The 23,481-nt window shown below is 49.8% G+C and overlaps 9 protein-coding genes across 9 annotated transcripts; 3 read left to right on the forward strand and 6 right to left on the reverse strand.

Annotated features, from left to right (window-relative positions):
• Window positions 1-242: 242 nt before the first annotated feature.
• On the reverse strand, window positions 243-1,341 carry HER10_EVM0003279 (uncharacterized protein; the record flags this gene model as incomplete). Its single annotated transcript, XM_035472961.1, has 2 exons — window positions 243-1,030; window positions 1,083-1,341. The coding sequence occupies 2 exons, from the start codon at window positions 1,339-1,341 to the stop codon at window positions 243-245; spliced, it is 1,047 nt and encodes a 348-aa protein (XP_035337042.1).
• Window positions 1,342-3,387: 2,046 nt separating this feature from the next.
• Window positions 3,388-4,746, reverse strand: HER10_EVM0005277 (methyltransferase domain-containing protein). The gene has a single exon (XM_035474899.1). It carries the CDS (start codon window positions 4,665-4,667, stop codon window positions 3,702-3,704), a length of 966 nt encoding a protein of 321 aa, XP_035337199.1. The 5' UTR covers window positions 4,668-4,746; the 3' UTR covers window positions 3,388-3,701.
• A 435-nt stretch (window positions 4,747-5,181) lies between these two features.
• HER10_EVM0012748 (uncharacterized protein) lies at window positions 5,182-6,946 on the forward strand (the record flags this gene model as incomplete). The annotated part of the gene is made up of 5 exons (XM_035482134.1): window positions 5,182-5,383; window positions 5,457-5,951; window positions 6,001-6,144; window positions 6,199-6,730; window positions 6,795-6,946. Exons 1-5 carry the CDS (start codon window positions 5,234-5,236, stop codon window positions 6,944-6,946), a joined length of 1,473 nt encoding a protein of 490 aa, XP_035337815.1. The 5' UTR covers window positions 5,182-5,233.
• Window positions 6,947-7,786: 840 nt separating this feature from the next.
• Window positions 7,787-9,660, forward strand: HER10_EVM0003526 (VerA protein; the record flags this gene model as incomplete). The annotated part of the gene is made up of 4 exons (XM_035473200.1): window positions 7,787-7,936; window positions 7,990-8,519; window positions 8,576-9,472; window positions 9,546-9,660. The coding sequence occupies 4 exons, from the start codon at window positions 7,787-7,789 to the stop codon at window positions 9,658-9,660; spliced, it is 1,692 nt and encodes a 563-aa protein (XP_035337064.1).
• A 388-nt stretch (window positions 9,661-10,048) lies between these two features.
• Window positions 10,049-12,088, reverse strand: HER10_EVM0000321 (short-chain dehydrogenase; the record flags this gene model as incomplete). The annotated part of the gene is made up of 1 exon (XM_035470108.1): window positions 10,049-12,088. One exon carries the CDS (start codon window positions 12,086-12,088, stop codon window positions 10,049-10,051), a length of 2,040 nt encoding a protein of 679 aa, XP_035336795.1.
• A 660-nt stretch (window positions 12,089-12,748) lies between these two features.
• Window positions 12,749-15,047, reverse strand: HER10_EVM0008769 (short-chain dehydrogenase; the record flags this gene model as incomplete). The annotated part of the gene is made up of 5 exons (XM_035478278.1): window positions 12,749-12,939; window positions 12,997-13,313; window positions 13,396-13,502; window positions 13,553-13,708; window positions 15,003-15,047. 5 exons carry the CDS (start codon window positions 15,045-15,047, stop codon window positions 12,749-12,751), a joined length of 816 nt encoding a protein of 271 aa, XP_035337475.1.
• A 104-nt stretch (window positions 15,048-15,151) lies between these two features.
• HER10_EVM0007834 (carbamoyl-phosphate synthase subunit L) lies at window positions 15,152-17,637 on the reverse strand (the record flags this gene model as incomplete). The annotated part of the gene is made up of 3 exons (XM_035477377.1): window positions 15,152-15,351; window positions 15,574-17,360; window positions 17,435-17,637. The coding sequence occupies 3 exons, from the start codon at window positions 17,635-17,637 to the stop codon at window positions 15,152-15,154; spliced, it is 2,190 nt and encodes a 729-aa protein (XP_035337395.1).
• Window positions 17,638-18,374: 737 nt separating this feature from the next.
• On the reverse strand, window positions 18,375-20,314 carry HER10_EVM0001739 (4-coumarate-CoA ligase; the record flags this gene model as incomplete). The annotated part of the gene is made up of 6 exons (XM_035471476.1): window positions 18,375-18,572; window positions 18,615-18,718; window positions 18,767-19,476; window positions 19,532-19,571; window positions 19,621-19,890; window positions 19,951-20,314. The coding sequence occupies 6 exons, from the start codon at window positions 20,312-20,314 to the stop codon at window positions 18,375-18,377; spliced, it is 1,686 nt and encodes a 561-aa protein (XP_035336924.1).
• Window positions 20,315-20,638: 324 nt separating this feature from the next.
• Window positions 20,639-22,647, forward strand: HER10_EVM0008829 (3-hydroxymethyl-3-methylglutaryl-CoA lyase; the record flags this gene model as incomplete). Its single annotated transcript, XM_035478338.1, has 8 exons — window positions 20,639-20,819; window positions 20,884-21,010; window positions 21,063-21,130; window positions 21,183-21,253; window positions 21,302-21,612; window positions 21,668-21,924; window positions 21,991-22,084; window positions 22,137-22,647. The coding sequence occupies 8 exons, from the start codon at window positions 20,639-20,641 to the stop codon at window positions 22,645-22,647; spliced, it is 1,620 nt and encodes a 539-aa protein (XP_035337481.1).
• Between the last annotated feature and the right edge of the window lie 834 nt (window positions 22,648-23,481).

Here is a 23,481-nt window from a genome sequence, read left to right on the forward strand (position 1 = left end):
ATCACAGCAAAGAACGGATCTCACAATTCGATGACATCTGCATAAATTTAATAGTTTTCTTGAGAGTAATTACGGGCGTCCTTTAGAGCCTACTTTGTAGTTGATTCCAGTGCTTGCCTTAGCAACCCTTTCCAAAGTGATCACATCCAAAGCTCTTTGTACTTTCTCTGTGTGCGTTCTTCATGCCACCGCTTGAAGCTATATACAAAAACCTGCATTATGTACATTACGGACCATCTCAGCTAAGTAGCTTGAAAGTAACTACTCCTAGCCGGTTTCTTCGCCTCAACAAAACTTTCAGAGGATCCATCAGTCCACGGACGGCCCGATGAACCGCTAGAGGCACTGATCACATCGCCATGCAACGGTTGCAAGCCAACCTTTCTGTACGCTTCCCAAAGGCTTTTGGACACAGTCAGAGACTCGTCATTGTATTCGTCGTCATTCGCCTTCAACCAGCCCTTGAACTGGTCGTTTAGCAGGCCGGGGAGGGACTCAATAGCCCCTCCCGTGATCATCTCACCCACCCAGAGAAGCATAGCCGTGTAGTAGCGCTTTGTCAAATTCATTATCCGCGTGTTCGTCAGCTCTTCAGTGGGGAAGGCAAGTATGGCTGAGCGGTGAGTCGACCCGACAGAGATGCCGAAACGGATCTCGTGCTTCTGAGGATGTACTAGCCCGGCGCTTTCCGCGATCTGGGGACCCTCTGGCCAGGAGATGTGCGAAAGCATCTCTGCAGCGTATCCGAAAGGTAATGGGACGCTCCAATTTTCAATGTCATGTGCCTCTTGGAACGTTTTGAGATACGGGTTGTACAACGTCCATGGCGCGCGTTGTCGCCCGTACGCTTCAACGACTAGGTGATCAAGGAAGCGGGTAATGGTGTTATTCGCGTAGGTGAAGAGAAGTTGGGTTTCAGTTTCCAGGCGCACCCAGTCTACAAATGGCGGTTGATTCCAAGCGTCCCGAGGATCGATTTGGCCGAGAAAAAGGTATGTTGAAGGAGTGACCTCGGATGTTGTGTCGAAACCTACGATATGTCAGCAGGAATACATGTTGAAGTAACACCGAATTCTGCCTACCGAGCTGTCTGCGTAGCGCATTCATAAGTCTGAATAGGGTCATATCCCAATTGAGAACCGGGCCCTCATCCGCCATGGACGGCCTCGTTTGCTGAAAGAAATCGACAATCAATCTATCGATAATGTGGCCCTCCTTGGGGCGAGTGCGGAGTTTCTTCGCATCCCAGTAGAAAAACAGAAAAGCCTCCTTCCAATCAATCCGGCCAGTGTCCATGGCCATGACGCTTCTTCGGGCGGCGGGAAGGAAGTTGGAGAACATTTTTGTTGTTTTTTGCGAGGCGCGCCAGCCTGATGGGAGGGGCATAAGTACTCCTCTTTCGCCGACTAAGCCCGGGATGATTATCGAAGGATTAAATAGTTCTAGAAGCGGTACAAGCGGGTTCAGCGTCCGAAGGAATGCTGCTTGTTGGAACCAACACGAAAGCGTCCAAATCGGACAGCCAAAGAGATCCACTCTCGCACAAGTCCCAAATCAGCCAATTAAGTCAAACCCCCCACTTCCTGGCACCCCCCTGTTTCTGGCACCCACAAAAACGATGGGATCACAACCCAACCTCCTCATTACTATTAACTATTGATCCTCAACCACACCCACTACAATACAACTGCCAGCCTCACTAGGGCATTCAGAGTCGCTGGATTCAGCCGTAATAACCTCCTTTTCACCCGCTTCGATTTGAGCCCGATGGATATCCCTGATGTTCGCAAACTTCGTGTTGGGATCGATCTGAACAGTCTTCCTCTTCCTAACTGCAGCGTTGGTAACTTGAGCCCTCAGGTGAGCCAGCTGCTGCTGGGCAGCTGCCAGTTGCCAGGCCTGCTCTGTGAAGCCTTTTTTCACCTTCCTGAACAGCAGCCGTTGAGTGCTGGTATCATTGTCGAGTTGGGTGTATAAGTGCAGTTGACCGCTGAGCTCTGCCAGCTTCCTGGGTGTCGACCAGACCACTGCAGAGGAAGCAGAATCCCATGGCTCAACAGGGGTAGTTTGTTGACCATTATGGCATCGCTTTTGCCCCGACTGGTTGGTTTGGGTGTGGTGGGCTTAGCAGAAGGCTCAGGTAATACCATAGGGTTCATCAGGGGCTTAACCATCGCTACAGGGTGTAGACCAGTCCACTTCCAACCACTTCTGATGTTCGAGACTGATAGACCAGCAAGTCGAGCCTTCTGGTAACAGTCCAGGAAGTTCCTTTTACCTATAATGGTAGAGTCGTTCCATTGAGACAAGTAACCGAGCTCCTTCCGATAGGCTGACTTAACAGGGCTGAAGACAGACTGGTCAAGTGGCTGGAGGACATGAGAGGAGTGTGGTGGTAAGAACAGTAAATGGATATTGTTAATATAGCAATTCCATGAAGTCTGTCGTCGTATGACTCCCATGCCCATCCACAATCAACAGTCGAGCCTCGCCCTCAGCCTCGGGCATAGTCTGTGGGATAAACACCTTCTCTAACCATTCAATGGCAGTTAAGTCTGTAGTCCAGCCATTATCTGTTGCTGTAAACTCCCACCCATCGTATGGAACCAGATGTAATGGAAACCACTGTTGTTGGACCGTCTTCCCTTGAAAATGATAAGAGGACGAAGTGCCCTACCCAAGGCTGAGATACACTCAATGATAGAGACCCATGCCCTCGACCCAGGTTGTTTCTTGCGAACAGACGTCGTCTCAGCCATGCCCAGCACTAACCCATTAGCTCCTGACCCTCGAGGATGCCAGTCTCATCCATATTATATCTGTTGGCTGGTTTGATGTCCTTGATCTCAGGGATAGCAAGGAACTTAAACCAGTTCCTAATGACCTCAGTAGATGCCCCATTAACGCGTCTAGAATCGATGGAACGACTTCTCTGAACCTTAATGATAGGGTTCCTTCTCACGAAGGCATAGATCCAGCCTTTTCCTAATGGTTTGGTATCCCCAGCAGCAGCCAGAACTCGCTCTGCGAATTCCTTCACCTGTTGGTGCGTTGGTGCGAGCCCAGCGAAGCCTGAATGCGAACCCATTGTGCCAGCTTACTCTCCTGGTCAGGAGACAGCCTCTGCCAGTCAGCAAAAGCCACTTTCCTAGTCTGACCACCTTGGAGACGTAGTTGGAGGGTTGATCGTGGTATCCCATACTCCAATGAGGCTCTCTTTTGACTCTTGCCGTTTGAGATGTCCTCGAGAGCCTGACGAAGCATTGAGGCATTAGATATAGAAGAAGGTATGTGCAAAAAATGAGCCCATTTGGACTCGAATTGAAAATGTTGTGATAAAAGGAGGTTGGGGGTGGGCATTGCGTTGTGGTGGATTTTCGCGTTTTTGTGGGTGCCAGAAACAGGGGGGTGCCGGGAAGTGGGGGGTTTGACTTAACAAAGAGCCGGCTGTCTATCATTCGGCAAACAAACAATAAAGCAAACACTTAGCATCACCAAATGCCACCCAAACGTTTCGCCCCCCATTCGAGATAACAAGCCCGTTTGCTCCACCGATCCAGGGGTTTGGGTAAACTGCGCAAACGATGAATGGCCTGCTTGCCGCATCGCGATTTGACCAATAATTCATATTCCCCGCAGACGGGCCCAGAACCTCGGACTTGGATGAGACTGGACCCTCTACGCGCCTCCTCACGCCCGCTTTATTCCTTCTTTTTGACCATAATTAGAGCCCCTGTAACGCCAGTGGTGATGATTTCTTTCCCTGGCTCCATCCCTGCCTCGTGGAGCAAACTCGCGAGCTTCCCAACGGCCATCTTGACTACATCACGATCCGTTCCGACATCATCGGGGTGCGCCTCACGCCACCGCGTCACCGGGCTGACCGTCTCTAGGAGCCTCTCGACGTGACCTAAACTCAACTGCTTCTGACCCAAGAAGAACTCCCCGTCCGGTCCGACTGTGCCGTCCTTATTCCAGTCTTTGCGCAGGAAGGCGCTCTCTTCGAATTCCGCCACCGGCGTTTCGAGGTCCCACGGCATCGGTAGCGTCTCGTACATCTTCTCCGCTATGAGGTTACCCGGCGTCATATACGGCTGGATATACTCGTCACGGAAATCTTGTAGGATCTGCTGCATGCTCGTGGCGTTGGGCATGGATGGGTGAATGTACTTTGAGCTGCTCGTCCAGATGGCGACAGAACCGCCCGGCTTGAGCACGCGGGCGGCGGCAGCCCAGAAGCCGGGCATGTCGAACCAGTGCGCCGCGGTAGCGGCCGTGATGAGGTCGACGCTGGCGTCGGCGACGGGCGGGGACAGATTGGACCCGAGCTCCTCCGCGGTGGAGACCTCGAAGCGGATCGGCTCCGGCGCCGACGTGGCCCCGCCCAGGGCTCGGGCAGCGTCGATCATGCCCACGCTCGGGTCCAGGGCGATGGTCCGTGTAAAGCGCGGGCTGAGCTCACGGGCGACGGTGCCGGGGCCGCAGCCGATGTCGAGAAGGGAGTCTGTTTGGCCGCCTGTTGAGACGTGGTGGTCGTAAATGTAGTTGTAGATTCTTTGGTCGTAGCCCAGCCTGCCTTTGGCGTAAGTAGCGCCTTGCTCCTTTGTGTAGGCACGGAAGGTTTTCTCAACCGGGGCGGGAGCTGGGACAGTTGCGACGTCGGCCATTGTCTCTAAATTTTAGTGGCAAATTCTCCAAAGCTGGTATTAATTATAAAGAAATAGAATAAGGCGCTTGTGTATGCTTCCACCTAATATGACAGTGTTTTCCACAAAGTAAACAGCGGAAATTTGATGTGGCCAGCCTGATCTTTATAACTCACATGCGCTCAAGCTGAACTCAACATCTGAGGAGGGCGTTTGGCGAACGAGCACCAAAGTCTGCCATGATTGGCGAAAGGCCACCGAGAACGGCCCACCAACATCTTTCCAAAGAGGGATAACCAAGTCTAACAGAGCCAATCAACAACCCCAAAGATCTCACACTAATCCCGATCAGGGCGACGACTGCGAAGCTGATGCTGTCCCCGCCGACCCGCTGCCGGTCGATGACCTTTTGGTGGCTTGTAAGCCGTCTTGAATCCTTCAGAATCCCGTGTCCGTGTCCGATCCCCCTTGAAAATCTAGCCTGACAGTGGCCACAGACGGGATTTCTGACATTTAGTTCAGTCAAACCCCTCGGCTGGAACACTCTTTTCGTTGGTTGTTAACGATGCTGACACAAGGGTGTTTGCATGCCTAGAAGCCCTCTCATCTTACCTTACCTTAGACCCGGGAGCCGGACACCGGAGTTGTCTTGTTGGGCCGAAGTCCTTCACCGCAGCATGGTTTACTATGGCGCGCTGAGTAAAGGTTGCCAGCGATGCCGTCAACGCAAAGTCAAGGTACGTGCTTTTGAAACCCGATGACCTCCTCCTTGTGCTTGTAAGTTCTACTTCTAACATGCTTTGGAAAAAGTGCGATCAACGCAAACCGGGATGTCTCAAGTGCGAGAAAGGACAGAAGCCTTGTCCAGGCTATCGGAACTTGACAGACCTTGTCTTTCGGGACGAGCGCCAACGAATCAGGAAGAAGTTGGGAAGTGAAGCTGGCAGCTTGTCAAAGCCGAGGAATCTGCCAATCAACTACGCGCTGTGCCTCAACATTGAAGATAGGGCGGCCACCTTTTTCTTCACACACTACACCACCACTGGACCACCGTTCTGTGACTCGTACCAATCATGGCTTGCCAAGACATATCACGAAGATTCTCCCGACAACTTGATCCGACATAGCATCCAAGCAGTCGGCATGGCTGCTATCTCAAATATCTCTAATGCCCCCGAAATAGTGCAGCGGGCCAAGGAGCGGTATGGACAAGCACTGAAAGCTACTAATGTGGCTCTGTATGACCCTGCTCAAGCCACGGCAGATACAACTCTCATGGCGATACTTCTCCTTGGGCTATTTGTTGTATGATTGAAATCCCTTCCCATTCAATAGCCACAACTAACTTGAGCAGACGATAATGTTTGAAAGTTGGAATGATAGCCATGCGTGGACGGCACATATCGAGGGCGCAACAGCCCTATTGCACCTTCGCGGCAAGAGCCAATTCACTAGAGAGCTTGGAATACAGCTCTACATACAATTCAGACAGCAAATTGTAAGTCCTAACGTTAAGTCGTTGAACGGACCCTACTAAGCCGGTTCCTCGCAGCTCCAAGCCTGTATGCATCGAGGTGTTCCCGTACCCCCTGCCCTTGTGGAGATAACCATGCAATTCGAAGCCAGCCGTCAAGGAACGCAGTACAACAGTCTACGTCCGGGGTCCTTAGCAGTTCTAGGCTTTAGACTCGTCAACCTTTCTGCAGCCATGAGCACACAACAAATAACAGACGCCGACGCGATCTGCCGCATAGCGGTTGACATTGACAGTGATCTCAACGCATGGGCATCAAAATCCTCCCAATCTGATCGGGAGTTCCACGAGATTGAAGCAGATGCATCCGGGAAGGAAGACAACTTCAACGGGAGAGAACATGTGTATAACAGTGTTTGGGGAGCACAAGTCTGGAACAACTGGCGGTCGTTGACAATAGTGACAAACCGTATTATTCTCAACCATGTCGACAAACAGAGCTTCCAGAACGACGGACTCAAAGAGATGATGCGGTTCCACAGCATCTCGGTTATCCAAAGTCTCTCTACCGATATATGTATATCTACACCTAGTCTATCTGGTACCCCCCGTCAGTACCAACATGCCATCGAAAACCCCTGCACTATAGACAACGAAGCTAACAATAACCCTAGGAGCACCTTCAATGATCTGGCCGCTGCACATCGTCTCTCAAGAAGAACTGAATGTACCCAATGTACGATCTTGGGCAGTCGAGCAACTAGTAGGTATCAGAAAGTCAATGGGCATAAAGCAAGCCGCTGTTCTGGCAAACACGATGGGCTGAAAACGCTGGTTTTGGAGACATCCGCTTTCGCACAGCGATAGATAAATTTGCCCTTATTCTATGGACAGTATGTTGAACGATAGATGTAATTATAATGATGGCCCTATTCATGGTTCAAAGTTGCAACGTCCAGCATTGAGTCATTAGGTTGATCAATTCTAAGAATTTGGGACATGATGCAGTATACCATTTTAAAAACTCGTCGAAAGAAGTCCGAAGCTTCAAGCGCGGCAACTAGACTGCCGCAGACTATAAGGTTCATGATTGCAGAAGCTTTATCAATAAACGAAACATCGTATCATACCGACAGTTCATGTTGCGGAAGATGAGGTAAGCCAACATATCAGTTAGCGCCGGAAAGTATAGAACCTAGCCCACCTGGCCTAGCGTATTTCCGTGGCCTTGCATACATTATAATTTGAAGCAGAAGATGCCGTTTGTTCGATATCTGATTCGGAATGTCAAAGAAGGTATTCGACAAGCATTGGCTATTGATCTCCAACTATACCCCCCACAATTGGCGGCTTCGAAGCATGGGCACAAACTCTAAAGAACGGCACAGGGAGAACCTGACTCGATACCTCCATCGAACGAACCAATCTCCAAACGCCTGGATTTACGGCGTGATCCAAATTGGCATGTAAACATGTTGCCCTTTTGGGACGCCCCGTGAGGCAGGAGGTGCTCGGTAAGTACTAAGAAAGGAGGCACATATATACTCCACGCTCAGGCTCTGCACAGGGAGGGGGATAGCCTTTTACTGATCATTGTCAAATGAACTAAACTGCCCACTTAGTAGACAACAACGAAGCACTTTGTTCATTTCAACTCAAATCAAAGATGGGGTTCACGACGATATTGTCGCCGGCGGCACTCTTGCCGCTCCTCTTCAAGCTTGCCCTCATTTTACTAGCGACTGGGCTTATGAAAGTTGGCTGGAAGACTTATACAATCAGGAGAAAGTTCAAAAAAGTAAAGGCGTTGGGGATTGTACGTGCACCGCATTTACGGATCCAATCAATCAAGCTGACTGTCGCATATAGCCAATGCTCCCTCACTCTTGGATCATGGGCCATCTTCCCATCATGTTTGAGTTTCGCAAAGAGTTCCCAGGAGACATCAACATTGGCAACTTCCACCCATGGATCATCAACAACTATCAGAAATACTTTCCGGAAATGGACCACTGCCCTCCAGTCATTTATCTGGATCTCTGGCCTGTGTTAAAGGCACCCATCGTGGCTGCGTATAAAAACACCGTTGCGGCGCAGTTCACTCAGACAAAGAATCTTGACAAGCATCAAATCTCCCTCGACTTCATGAACCCGTTAACCAAGGGCTTAGACATCGCTACCCTTCAAGGCGATGAGTGGAAGAAATGGCGAGGCTGGTTCAATCCTGGCTTCAGCTCGAGAAATGTGTCCTCCATGGTTCCTGATCTCATCGAAGAGATCAAAGACTTTGCGGATAACTTGCAACAAAAGGCCGGTCCTAACGGGTCGTGGGGTCGCATGTTCCAGCTCCGCAACATGACGACGGCTCTCACTTTCGACATCATTGTCCGTGCAGTCTTGTAAGTGAGCTACTCCTCTCGTTTGAGGATCGTCAGGACTGATGGAAACTTACCAGGGACGAGCGTCTCCACGAGCAGACAAATACGACTGCTGGACCTCTGAGGGTGGCACTTGCTGACCAGCTGAGACTCATGGGCATAAGACAGGCCTTCAGTTTTGGCTACTTGTTCCCGTGGCAGAACAAAGCCGTGGATCGTAACAATCTCATTGTCCAACACCAGCTTCAACCAAATATTGTCCGATCTCTAGAAACCGGTCTCAAACCATCAAAGAAGAAAACAGTGCTCAATCTCGCTTTGATTCACTTAGCAGAAGAGGCAGGTGGACGCCCGATTGACCCAACTACCGACCCGGTCATGATGGACACCATTTTGGGTAATCTGAAGACCTTTCTCGTTGCAGGCCATGAGACGACCGCCAGTGCACTGTGCTTTATGTTCAAGGTTCTCCAGGACAACCCAGGCTGTATGGCAAAGGTCCGCGCCGAACACGACGAGGTTCTGGGCCTGGACCCTGACCAAGCTGCTGATATTCTGAGTAAGTCACCTCAGCTCCTTGGCTCCCTTCGGTATACACATGCTGTGATCAAGGAGACTCTCCGTCTGTACCAACTTGCCTCTACCATGAGAGGAGGGGAGCCGGGATTCTATCTCAGTGATGCTACTACTGGTCTGCAGTATCCCACCGAAGGGTTCCTTGTGTGGGATGGCGGCCCGGGTATGCAGCATGACCCGTCCTTGTGGCCGCACGTTGATAAGTTCATCCCGGGCCGCTGGCTTGTTCCTGCCGAAGACCCACTTCACCCCGTTAAGGATGCTTGGAGGGCATTTGCCCGAGGTCCTCGGGATTGCATTGGTCAAGAGATTGCTCTGGTTGAGATCAAGCTGGTCGCAGCCTTGATCATGAGGAAGTACGATGTTGAAGAGGCCTGGGATGAGTGGGATGCTCTCCAGTAAGTTTGGCCATATACTAGCCACAATAATTCCCTCGTCGTCGTAGTATGCTAACTATTTTATGTTGCACAGAGGACCTAAAGCCCAAAAAGATATGGTCAGGGGGCAAAGGCTGTATGTGGCGGGAGACGGTATCGGGCATCCCAAAGAAGGCATGCCAGTTCGCGTGCGCCTTCGACAAAAATGAGACATGTACCTGATCTTCGAGATGTCCGTATTGAGATGTCTCTGATAAAGTTCGAATTTATCAAAATTGTCTTGGGTTATCTAGGTCATAACATCATCAGATGTACGAAAGTACGGTGTAACCGCTATCTGCTGAAAGCTTTCCCGCACATCTCCATAGGAGGTGACTGAAATCAACTCAATATCATTGGTGCCATTAACTCATAGATATTGACTTAGCATACATGCATAAACATTCAAATTGTATTGTTCTACGCTTGGGTAATTGAACTTATGGCCAGAAGATCAAAATCCGAACGCCCCATGCTCCATGTTGCTCGTCATCGTGACGGATTGCTCGCTTACTTTGAGTTCGCGTCGAAGAAACATAGGAATGAATGTCGAGGATCTCAATTCTTCCAAATATTCCGAGAGAAGTTGGCCCTGATCTGATCCGCCTGCTCCTCCATCTCCTCTGTTGTCAAGAGCCTCTTCGAGGCGCTGTCCCGATCGGCATTTCCCCAAAAGAAATCTCTATAGAACAGAAGTGGTAGTATACTGCCCTTCCATACAGCCAATTCATCTCGGTAGACAACTGTTAGACTTATCATCCATGAAAGGGCCATGATTTCAAGAATGAGTAGTATCGCAGGGAAGATGAGCCAACATGGTTTGACGGCTATAAAAGTGACGAGTTGAAGTGATTCGCCGTTGACTACCGATGTGGTGTTGTCTTTTCTTCCCATACCCAATCTCATTTGGTTGGTCAAGGCAGTCGCAAAGTCCGTGAAGAGTTGCTTTAGGCTGGCAGGTGTTGATTCTCCGTGGGACCAGAGCCTTGAAAGCCAGATGGCACTCCCACAGTTGATCGAGTTGGGCTGTGTGGAGTCCCAACTGCAAGTGCCATTGAAGAATTCCTCTGAGAAATACTGTGACATCAGAAGCTTGAAATTGTTGTCAATGCGGTAGATACACTCTTCGGGAGCCTGAAATACAGAGCCAATATCAGAAGTATTCCCGGCGTTTACGTGTCGTACCATGGAGAGGTCCGCGCCTTGTGAAAGGTTTCCTTCTGTATATACCTTCCCTTTGATGAGGCAAGGCAGCTGTACTGCAGACAGATCCCAAGCTTGTTTGGGCCCTGGAGACTTCTTATCACGAATATCGTAACTCATCGGGGTCGTCTTCGTAATGGGAGTCTCGAATAGCACTCCTCGACTGATGATGGCCGAGTATGTCCGAATACAAGGGTAAAGCGAGCAAGTGACGGCTATGGCGTGTTTGGGTTTGTTTACATTGATGTTGCCGTCAAGGGCCGTGCTTGTCAAGACAGTGACATTCGCAAATGAGATCGAAGCCCGTTCGAGCGCCTCTGGCGGTATGGTACCATTGGTCCACGATAGATCGCCTGATATAACTCTCATCCCTCCTTCTCTGTCCGTGTTGATGATTGAAATTCCGTTTGCCAAGCTGTGATTAATGGCCTGAAGATTCTCGATCAAGCCCCGATGATCGATCATTTCTCTAATATCAGTGCAGATATTGCAAATGCCGGTGGAAGCATGAGTAATGCTTAACCCAGTTTTGACGGACGTGTTTGAGCCAAGACCGATGAAAGTGCAGTTTCCTGTTGGACAGGTCGGCACAATAACCGAATCAGAACCGTTGCGGCTCAAGGCGAGAGTCTGAATTGCACCCTTGATGTCTGATCTCAAAGCCATGCCTTCGTTGTCGCCGATAAGTGTTCTGATGTTCAGGCCGTCAACATGTCGCGTCACCGGAATCATTCCGGTGCCAAGGCCAAGAGTTTCGTTCTTGTCGACGTGCCCGATAGATTGCTGAACGAAGGGTCCAATAGCAAAGGACGATACGAGGACAACTACAGCGACGAGAATCGATGGGCTGCGCCAAGTGACAATTCTCATCAACTTCAGCGCCCCCCAGACGCCACGAGTACCGTCATCGAAATGCTGTAGGTTTCCCATCCGGCGTTGGGAAGATTTGTCGCACCAGAACCACATCCACTTCGCCTGTGCGATGAGCTCGGTTGCAATAGATACTAAAATCCCCCGAAATATGGTGGAGAGCAAATTGACAAGAGAATTCAGGGTTATGATCCGATCCAAGGGCCAGTCTCTAAGGGGATGATCATCTTGGCCGAGGATAACCGTGATGGTCACGACCAAGAGACATGGGGCAAGGACGAGGGATAGAATCTCCCAAATCCATAGGAAAAGGACGGATCTGCGTGTCTGGCTGTCTTGTTGGGCCTCGGAAACATCTTCATCCTGGAATCGTTGCTGAGATAGGCCCGGCCTTCGCGGGCTAAGCGGAGCGCGAGGTGATGGGGTCTCGGAAAATCCGTTGCTGGCTGTAGTCCATTGCTCGAGTTCAGTTGATGTGGAGACTTGTTTGTTCAAGTCGCGATTGTCGCTTGCAGATGTCGCCATCGACACGTTCTTTCTAGTGACGTATATTTGTTAGTTGAAGAAACTGAAAGAGACTCAGAGTATGGCTTGAGTGCTTGAGAAGATAAACTTGAATTTATATCAAGATTGATCTGGCCCTGTTCATCAACTTGCGTCACACCAATTGTGAATCAGACCGATGAAGCCAAGCTGCCAGTACGACGAGAGTGAGGCTCAAAATCTACGTTTCTGCTGACCTCAGGGACGAGCCTAGAATTGTTTCCAATAACTCATTGACATTGGCCTCAATGCAGATACCCGAGTGGCCCATTCTTGAGCCATTTGCTGAGTTCAAAAGTTGCCTCGTGAGGCTGTGCCGTGACCATCTGTCGCACTTGAGCAACGAAGAACGGTCATATGAGACATACACACGCAATGGTACCACATGAGGTATCCTAAGTTTATTTCAGAAGAGAACATGACCGTTTGATGTTTGTCAAATCCCGCAAGTTTGAGTCATTCTTCGAATTGCTCACCGAACTCGACAGTTAGTGAGAGGGCGCCAAGGAGTAGTCGGGCAAAGCAGTCTTCCACGTCGTTTCTGAGAGGCGACTGCAAAGTGATAACATACCGATTCAATACGATAACCCGCAGATATCCGTCTGATCGGCCTCGCCGAGGTACGGTTGCCTAATGTCTTCCTCAAATCCATTCTTTATTTCCGTGGTGGGATACGAACGACCCTCCAAACCCAGTCTCAATGCTGGCTTTGTATATGACTGACAGCATATCCTTCACCGAAGACTCTGCGGTAGTCGGGCCGGCGAAATGTGGTGCGTACTTTGCCATCTTGCCAAGCATGGCCATTCCCTTCTCCTTTTCTTCCTCTGTAGCTGGCAAGATGTTAGAACTTGGACGAAATTAGAACGAGGACAGATAGTAGTTCTTACCGTTGTCGTACAGCCCCGTGTCGATCACTCCGGGCGAAATGCTGAAGAAAAGAATGCCTTGATGGGAATGTTCCGCACTGAATTTGGCCACAGCTGTATTCAGAGCTGCTTTGCTGATCGAGTAAGGGGCTCCGACCTCGATGCCGGATTTGGATATGAAGTCCAAATCAGCCATACCGGATGAGACTGTGACTACTTTCTTCGCATGACCTCTCAGGACGAGTGGAAGTGCGAGATTGAAGAGATGAACATTGCCGACGACGTTCGTACGGAACGAGTCGACTAAGTCCTGTTCTAGCCGCTTCGGTTTCTCTCCCCTTTTATTTATACTGTCAGCCCCTTGGTATGGATGTGTCGACCATCCTTTCTCCGAGATTCTGTGAGATCTAACAAACTCACAGAACGCTGATGCCGTCATAAGATGACCAGGTTGAGATGAAGGCCGCGTTTGCAATGACATAGTCGATACTTCCACCAGTGATTTCCGATGCAGCATTCACGGCTGTCTGAGATTGGGTCTTAGTGAGAAAAGCTCAATTTCATGCTAGGTGCTTACCTTTATCGCATCGAAGTCGTCAAGGTCAGCTTGTAGGACGTGGATGTTCTTCCGCTGCAGCTCGGCGTCCACCTTCTGCTTAGTAGCCTCGGCATTTCGGACGACCCCAATGACGATATTGTTTGCATCGGCGGACAACTGCCGAAGAAATTCAAACTAGGTCAAATCAGCATTTCATATGGAAATTTCGAATGCAATAGACCTACTCCAAGCCCCCTCGAAGCTCCGGTCACCAAATATGAAGACATGAGGATCGTGTTGAAGTGTGTCTGTGCTTACAGCTCTTTCCAGGTAAAAAGACCAAGCGTAAATCAAAAGCGACCAAATATTCTCAGTTGAGGTAGCAGTGTGAGTGCCTGTAATAATAAACTTGTGAGCACCGTAATATATAGAGAATTTCCATTCGGCTTAGAAAGCTATGGAACGGGGTTGAGTTCTACCGTTGGAACAAATGCGATTACTAAACTTCGTCCGCGATATTCGGCCGGACAGTTGCACTTCTTGAACACTGGCTTGATTATCAAGCATGGGAAATAGGGACTTTGGCCAAAACCACAACGCCTGGAATTCGATTCAGTAATCGAACGGAGGCGGAGGATTAGAATTATAGCTTCAATTAATTCGACGTGATTGGCAAAGGAAAAAGCATGGTTTCCAAAGGATTCGAAGCAAAACCTGATATCAATAGTGAATTCCAGCGTAACAAACACAGAAAGTTGAGTTCCATAAATTGCACGTGGGAAACATTACAATTGTTCACCTCTACTTTGCTAGCTTGCAACTAGCACAGTAACTTCCATTTTCCACCATTGCTCAGGTTAAGCAGCCTACTTTCAACCATGATCTTGAAGAACCTTATCCTTCTTGCAGGAACGGTGGCTTCTCTGAGTACTTCTCCTACATTCCCTCGTCATGAGAACCCCGAAGCTCTCAGCTGCTCCACGTCAGCGAGCCAAGCGACACCCAGTTGGCGCCAGCAGCAGATTTTCGAGACGTTCATCCAGAGATTCTTTGTCCAAAAAGATGCAAAGGGGGCAATTTTAGACAATATGTCCGTAAACTACACCCAGCACAACCCCAATGCTCTCAGCGGACGTCAAAACGCCATCGATTATGTTGGCCCAATCTTCGACGCTGCCAACTTCACAATCTTGCGACACTCATTTAGCAACAACACTGGATGGGTTCATACAAAATTGGAGATTCCAGGCTTGCCGCTGACTGCGGTGGTGGATATTTTCAGGTTCCAAGGAAGCTGCATTGTTGAGCACTGGGATGTTGCAACGGCGATGCCGCCTAATGCTACAAATCCTTTGGCACTATTTTGAGTGTTGTTCACATTATGTCGGAGAACAAAGAGGTTGATAAAAGGATGGCGATAGAATATCTGAGATGAGATATACTGTGGATATTGTATGATAAGACTAGAGCTCTCGGGAAAGCATTTGACCTGCTTCAAGTTGTCATTTCTGGCATGATGCAGATTTACATGCATCAAACGACTTTGAGTGTAGACCTTAATTGAATTCGTACTTGGAAGAAGCATTGAAACGGAAATGGAAAATGATAGTTGAACTACTGAAATTATGGCAAGCAAGACTACTCAACTGAACAGAGTACAACGCCTTCATCTACCGCATCACCAATCCTCCACTTTGTATGAAATATGCCAGAAACACCCACGATGATGTTGATCTCCATTTTCATGCTTTCGATCACCATGACACATTCACCCTTATTGACCTCGCCGCCAACGGACTTAGAAATCGACAGCACCTTGCAAGGCATCGGGGCTTTGACTTCGCTTTGCTGGTCACTGCTGGAAAGCGCTTCCTTTCTCAGATTGGTATAGAACGAGAGCAAAGTATCTTTGCGGAACTCCTTCCACTCCCCAAGCTGCGGTAAATGGCAGAATACCCTGACAGTTTCATTGAGTGGTAGACTTTGGCGACCTTCGCCAGCATTTGGGATGGCAAGGTATGCGCGAATCTGGTGATCATTCACCGACATACTCATGAAACTTGGCGATGACAAAGAGCTCGCCTTCGAGACTAGCAACTGCTCGCCAGATAGTGGCTTCAGCTCGACGTTTTTGATGTTGAAAACAGGCCCCGACCATGCCTCTCCGGTCCGAATGGCTCGGCTTGTGGCAGTGTAAGTAGCAGTCAAATTCGATGCCGGTGGAAGTTCTTCCCCTTCTTTGGATAAAGACTCCTTCTCATCCAGGCTACTGTGTGTCACAGGGTAGAGACAGACATCCCACTCGTTATTGGCGTTGCTGGAGCTAGGTTTGGGAAGACAGGCCTCGCACCTAGTAATACCTCCAGAGGCGGATTTTGAGTCTCTAAGGGAGATGATCTCGCAGCTTTGGTGGAACGGGTCAAACTTTTGATTGTGGAACTGACGGCGGACTGTCCGGAAGTGACGACGGCCACCACTTCCCTGGGCTTCGTCCTTCTGCAGATTTTGCAGAAAGATACTAGGAATAAGTGAAACATGGGCTGGCAAGGCCGGGGTGTATGGACTTCGAAGCAAGTCGTCGATATTGTTCGGGATGAATGACGTCTTGTAGCCAAAGTCCTGGAAGGCCGGGTGCAACAGACAGCTTTGAAGGAATAATTGGTTGGTCCTGACTCCAATGCACGGAGTGTTTGCCAGCTCTCTGGCAAGTATGTTGATCGCCGCAGATCTTGTCGGTGCCCAGACAACAATCTTGCAGATCATCGAGTCAAAGTAGATCGAAACAGATGTTCCACTTTGAATAGCTGTCTCATAACGGATGACCGAGCCCGGGCTTCTTCCTGGAGATGCAGGCTTCCATAACAAGATCTTGTCATGACTGGGAAGGAAGTCTCGCTGGGGGTCCTCCGCACAAAGCCGACACTCAATTGCATGCCCAGTCTGTGTAAGATTTGACAGCTGAGGGAGCTCTGAGAGACGACCTTTGGCAGCAACAAACAGTTGCAAAGCGACAAGATCAACTCCGACGACTTCCTCCGTAATTGGATGTTCGACTTGCAGTCGCGTGTTAACCTCAAGAAAATAGAACTTTCTCGTCGATGTGTCGAAGACGAACTCCACGGTCCCGGCTCCTTCGTAGCCTATCAACTTGACGATTCGGACGGCTGTCTCGCTCATTCTCTGCCTGGTGTCGTCATCGAGAAAAGGGCACGGTGTTTCTTCGATCACCTTCTGGTTGCGACGCTGGATCGAGCAATCTCGCTCAAAGAACGACACTACTTGACCATACTGGTCTCCAACTACTTGGATCTCAATGTGCTTACTGTTCTCAATGAACTTCTCTAGAATGCAATCCCCTGAGCCAAATGAGCGTTGAGCTTCTGACTGCGCTCTGCTCAGCTCCGTCATCAGCTGCGATGGTTCGTGCACAACTCTCATACCCTTGCCTCCGCCGCCTGCGGAAGCTTTCAGCATCACGGGAAAACCGATGTCGACAGCAGCTCTTTGCAGGTCTTCGGCTTCAAGACTGGTGCCAGTAAATCCTGGGATCAATGGAACATCGGGAGCGTTCTGCCGGAGATAGTCTTTGGAAGAGCGCTTGTCGCCTAGTGTGGACATGGCTTTGGCTGGAGGGCCGACGAAAATGAGTCCAGCGTGGCGTACGCTGTCAGCAAAGTTTGCGTTCTCGCTCAAGTAGCCATATCCTGGATGAATTGCGTCGGCGTGGATGTCTTTTGCAGTTTTGACCAGGAGATCAATGTCGAGAAACGGATTTCTCGTGTTCTTCTCCATAGAACCAATGCAGATGGACTCGTCCGCATCCTGGACATGCCGTGAAACAGCATCTCTGTAAGGAAAGTCAACAAATCGTGCATCTAGATAACTCCAACGTTCTTGGGTTGTAATTTGGTTGGAACTTACTCTTGAGTATAAACCGCTACTGATGCTACATTGACTTTCTTGCAAGTAGCAATTATTCGACACGCAATCTCGCCCCTGTTCGCGATCAACAGTTTTCGAATTCGAGGGTGTCCGTCTTCGCCGAGCGGGATATCGGCCACAAAAAGCTCTTTGCTGTATGGTCGTGCTCCCGTGATACCGTCAGTTTGCTGAATAGCTGCCATTGTGACGGGGATGACGCAGAATTTGGAAAAGGGACGACTCGCTCAAGCCCGTTTCTTGAGACTTAGTACATGCAACAATGAATCTGGTCGATTAAGCTATTCTAGGAGCTTCAAAGTCCATTTTTGATAGTGGGATTGGCCAACATCATAGAGCTTTCGGATCTCGGGAACAGTGAACCGCGCTCCGACTAATGTCCGTAACGCGGCATAGATGCCCTTGCCGGCGGGTATGCTCGGGAAAGCTGCAACATTAGCGCCGGGAAGCGGTCCGGACAACGGTACACTGTGTGGGCCCTGGCACCCGGCTCCTCGGAACTTCAAACTGATGAAGGTGGCAAAGCGGCAGAACTCACCACAGCAAAGTTTTCTGGGTTTTCGAGACGATTTGATATTATAAGTCTGATAGGCGAAGTACTCCAGTCACTGGGAACATGACTAGGCAGCCTTATGTCTCACTGTGTTGCACTGCTCTAGCGTGTGCAATCACCGACTTAGAATGATACTGTGTATGAAACGGTGAGCGCCATGCTAGGTTCTACGTTGGTGGTTCAATGACAACTTGGTCAGTTGAGCGATGTTTCTTTACTTAAATTGCAAGGATCAGAACTGAATTCATTGGAATCCAACCAAGCATGCAAACCAGGTTCGCTCGTTTGTAGACACCCAAAATAGAATAAGTAATGTGCAGTGTTTTGCAACTCTGAAGCGAAATGGAATCACGGTAAAAGGAGCTAATTCTACAACTTTGCCTTCCTTGCCGACTTGTTGAGCAGCGCGTCTCCCAAATCTCGTATGAGATGCTTTTGATACTTTCCACTCCCAGTCTTGGGCAGACTGGTTCCAACATCAGGGTGACCAATCCAGAACACATGCTCAGGGGCCTTGTGCCGTCCCAACTTATCCGTAACCCAGGCCTTAACTTCCGAATCACTCAGCTTCACAGTGCCGTTCGCCGTCTGTAGAAAGCTTGCGACCACCTCGCCATATCTTTTGTCCTGGAGGCCAACGACACAAGCCTCTGAAATAGCGGGGTGGCCGAGCAATCGATCTTCGATCTCAGTCGGAGAGATGTTTTCGCCACCTGCCAGATGTTTAGTTGAAGTCTTCGGAACCCAGCTTTGAAACTTACCACGAATAATCAAGTCCTTGATGCGTCCTGTGATGTGAGCATAGCCATCAGCGTCGATCAAGCCCTCGTCGCCTGTGTGCATCCAAACCACTCCATTGTCGTCGACCTTCATCACTTCCTTCGTCTTTTCTTGATCTTTCCAGTAGCCCTTCTGCAATGCGAAACCACTGGTGCATAGCTCTCCTCGAGTTCCACGCGGCACAATGGCTCCTTGAGCATCTACCACTTTGGCCGCAGTATGTGGAAGGGCCTTGCCCACGGACGCATTTCTCTTCTCATGAGCATCCTCAAGGGATGTGATAAATGTAACTGGGCTGGTCTCTGTCATCCCATAAGCGATGAGAATGCCCTCGACGTGCATCTTTTCGCGAATATCGGTCATCAATGCGGCTGGCACAGGAGACCCTGCGATGAGACCTGTCCGCAGGGTGTTGGTTGGAGAGCCTGACTGCTGGAGCGCCTCCAACTCGGCAAGAAACATGCTTGGAACTCCAAGGAGGGCCGTCGCCTTCTCGTTCAACACAGCGGATAGTGTTGCCTCTGCATTGAAATTATCAGAGGGAAACACGATGGAACTGCCGTGGCAGAAGGAAGCAAGGAAGCCCATGATGAGCCCGAAGCAGTGGAACAGAGGTGGGGGGCAGCACACAACGTCTGCCTCGGTCAGACGCATGGCGTCGCCCACGAATTGAGCATCATTCACCAAGTTGCTAGGCAATTGATCAGCTTGGTATTTCTCACTCAGGGCTTGGCGGGGTATCTTACATATGAGTGAGAGTGGCGGCCTTCGGGCGACCTGTGGTTCCTAGAGGATGTTGAGCACAGGACGGAATCTAGATGGTAGCTGAACTCACCGGAAGTAAACTGGAGGTTGAGTACATCCGAAGGGCGAACCTTGCGTGCTGCTCGTCTCAAGACGGAGTCGTTCATGAAAATTGACTGTCCGCGGTTGAAGAAGAAGCTGTAAGATTCAAGCATGCTCCCCTGAGGAGCTTGTTCGAATTTCTGCAGGTAGACAATTTGTTTGATCGGAGACTGTCCTTTTTCAAGACGCAAGAGACTTTCTAGGTGCGGCGACAGTGATTTTGTCCCTATTTGAGGTGACATCAAGAGGAGTTTGCAGCCTTTGGCATTGTGAAAAATTAGTAGGGGGACCTTCAGGGAATCACTTTGTTTTTGCTTACCACTGGCTAGCACGGCATTTTTCAACTCGTCGGGCGAGTACGTATTGTTGAAAACTACATAGGGGCATCCAATGCGAGCAGCCCCAAGGAAAAGCTCAATGTACTGATAGCAATTCCCTGCAATGATTCCCACACGGTCTCCGTGATGAAGTCCAACCTCAAGGATTGCTTTGGCTATGACTTTGCTGCGGTCTGCAAGCTCCCGATAAGTGAGCCGCGTAGACTGCCAGGGGACAATGACCGCAGGGCGGTCCCCATACTTTTTCGATTGTTCTTCAATGATAGAACCAAGCGGCTTCAGAATAAGAGGCGGCGAGGTAGGCCCCTGAACCAGAGAGAGCGATGCATCCACCGAAAGTGTCATGATTGCGGAAGGTGAGGTAAGGTACTTGAGGATGAGAACGATGGGCAAAAGGAATAAACAATAATATGAGCCAGATGTTGAATTTCGTCTCTGAAAACTAATCTACATGCCATAAGTCATAAATACTGTTCCCCGGATGTTTGATAGCCGACATCGAGGTGGGCCAACCGGGGCCCGAGGGGCACGAGGGGATCGGTCCGGGAGAGCGCCAATGCCCCGACCCATACTCAGAAACCCAGTACTTCTACCGAGTCACACGCGACCAAGACGCAACTGACTCTGCTCGATACCCACAGCTTTACTTCTTCCCTCAATTTGATCAACATGATTGAGCAACTTTTTCCTGTCGAGAAGTCAACCGTTGACCTCACTGCATCCAACTTCCAAGCGAATCGTCAAGCATGGGAGCCTGTTTTGCAAGAGTTTAACAGTCATCTGAAAGATGTGTCCTCGGAAGGGGATGAGGCTTCCACATTGAGACACCAAACGAGACACCAATTGCTGCGTAAGTCGCTTTTTGAGTGTTAACAAATTGAGACATTTGAGCTGACTAGCACGGTGCAATGAAGCACGAGACAGGATTGCTTTACTGCTCGATGCAGACTCGCCGTTTCTTGAGTTAGGATGCTTTGCGGGGTTCAGGATCTCCGGATCTAACTCCTGCGCAAATATCATTGCAGGTATCGGCCTTGTTAGGTGAGTTTACTTGAGAGCACTGGTTACCAATCCATTTCTAACAGAAAATGAGTCAACGGCCATGCCTTCTTATGTCGCATATCCCAACGCAGAGTGGAGGAGCTTGGAATGAGATGACAGGTGAGGGCTCCTCCTCCACTTCTCCTGGGACCAGACTACTAACCTCAACCAGTCCTCAAAGTCAACCGCATACTTGAAATAGGATTCGAGAACGATTTGCCTCTCATTTCACTGGTTCAGTCGGTAGGAGTGCCATGACCAATTGATACAGAAATGTTCTAACTATCAAAGGCCGGTGTTTTCTTACCCCAACAGTTCCGAGTCTTTCATAAAGGCGGGCAACTCTTTCGTGATCTAGCGATACGATCTCAGCAAGGCAAACCTTCGTGTGCCATTGTTTTTGGCTCCTCAACTGCTGGAGGTGCCTATCATCCTGCGCTTTCTGATTACACCATTTTCGTGGAAAATCAGGCCCAAGTGTTTCTGGGAGGACCTCCACTAGTCAAAATGGCTACTTCCGAGGTGGTCACTGCCGAGGAGCTGGGCGGGGCCAAGATTCATGCATCAATAACCGGACTGGCTGATCAGATCGCCATGGACGAGTATGGCATTCTCGATTTTTCTTCAGTTTCCATCTGACTGACACCATTATGACAGGTTCGATGCTATTCAGAAAGCTCGCGAATGGGTTGCAACACTTCGCACCCCGGAGCCCAGTCGCCTACTCGCCAATACGTCAGACCCTGTACCTCCTCGGTATTTCATCGATGATCTTCTCTATTTGGTGAACACTGACATTCGTAAACCATTCGACATGCGCGAGGTGTTGCTCCGACTTGTTGATGACTCCAGGATGTCTATCTTCAAGCCGAGCTACGGCACGAATATGCTGACGGCCTGGGCGGACATCCTCGGTAAGAAGCTTTTTATCACTCAATCAACTTTCACGAACAAGGTTCACTGATACGTTTACAATGAAGGCTTTCGTGCTGGCATTGTGGCGAACCAGACTCCTGTGATCCACCCACACGAGGCCCTCAAAGCCGCACAGTTTATTCGACTTTGCAACCAGGAGTAAGCCTCTCGAGCTCAAAGATTTTCCTCGTTCTAGCTGACCCGGCTTCAGAAATACGCCAATAATCTTCCTCCACAATGTCACTGGCTTCATGGTAGGTACTAAAGCAGAGCACTCTGGAATCATCAAAGCAGGCGCACAACTTGTGTCCGCGGTAAGCTGCTCAACGGTTCCTCATATCAGCATCATCCTCGGAGCATCTTACGGAGCCGGTAACTACGCCATGTGCGGCCGATCATACCGCCCAAGATTCCTCTTCACGTGGCCGACGGGGCGATGCAGTGTCATGGGCCCAGACCAGCTTGCGGGTGTTGTAGAAACCATCAGAAACAAGTCAAATGGCGGTAGCAAGCTCTTCCCAGAGGAGATCAAAGCTCAGGCAGCGCAGTTACGGGAGGATGCGTACAGGGATTCGACGAGCTATGCAACCAGCTCGATGCTTATCGATGATGGTATCATTGATCCGAGGGACACTCGTGATGTTCTTGGCATGTGCTTGGAGATTGTGGGGTTGTCTGGCCAAAAGAGTGCTGAATCACATCGTTTCCTGGCAAGAATTTGATCGTATTTAGGTTATGTTCTGTATAATTATATGAATGCTTTTCCGAGTCCTTTCAGTGTGCGCATTCAATTTAGTAAAGTCTCCCTTACTCCAGCCCTAAGTGTAGCAGCATCACTTTGACCAGAGACAAGTGCACGTTATTTTTTCGGGACCTGCTTTTCTCGACACGAGCTCACGGACATCATCAGACCTTCAACCTCATGCTCAAATGTAATTGACTGCGATCTTCTTCTTCTTCTTCTAAGCCCGTTCAAATGCGAGCATGCACATGGTGCGGTATGAGGTGAAAGCTTGGAGTCTTGAACCTTGACCGCGAGGGTGTGGATCTGGGTACCAAGGAAAGGGGATTAGAGCAAGTGGAAGATGACAATCTTGAGTCATCCAATTGGGTACTTGGAGTGGAAGTCAGGTACCTATCCAACCTTAGCCGGGCGGTCCGGAATCCCGGCGTACCCCAGATTTCCAGCCGAGGTGGCAGTTAGGTACGTACCAGGACCCACCCGGTCCGGGACCGACCTGGAGATGCAAAGCCGACGGGAGCATTCTTGGATGGGACGGATGCTCACAAGGGCTCCTGCAAGCCACTTACAGCGACTCTCGGTATTCTCTTCTACTGAAACTAGATTTCCACTCAACATGGCGGGCCCCAAGACTGTAAGAATCGTCGAGGTTGGGCCTCGTGACGGCCTTCAAAATGTCAAGACCGTTGTGGATACTTCGACGAAGCTCGAACTCATCCAAAGACTACAGGGTGCAGGACTGCAGAACATCGAAATCACGTCTGTCGTTTCACCAAAGGCCATACCTCAACTTGCAGATTGCCGCAAAATACTT

The sequence above is a fragment of the Colletotrichum scovillei genome (genome assembly GCF_011075155.1).
Source record: "Colletotrichum scovillei strain TJNH1 chromosome Unknown Contig00002, whole genome shotgun sequence".
Lineage (NCBI taxonomy): Eukaryota > Fungi > Ascomycota > Sordariomycetes > Glomerellales > Glomerellaceae > Colletotrichum > Colletotrichum scovillei.

Excerpts from the sequence above, each read along its gene's own strand:
- HER10_EVM0005277 (XM_035474899.1), bottom strand. The coding sequence starts at position 4,667 with ATGGCCGACGTCGCAACTGTCCCAGCTCCCGCCCCGGTTGAGAAAACC.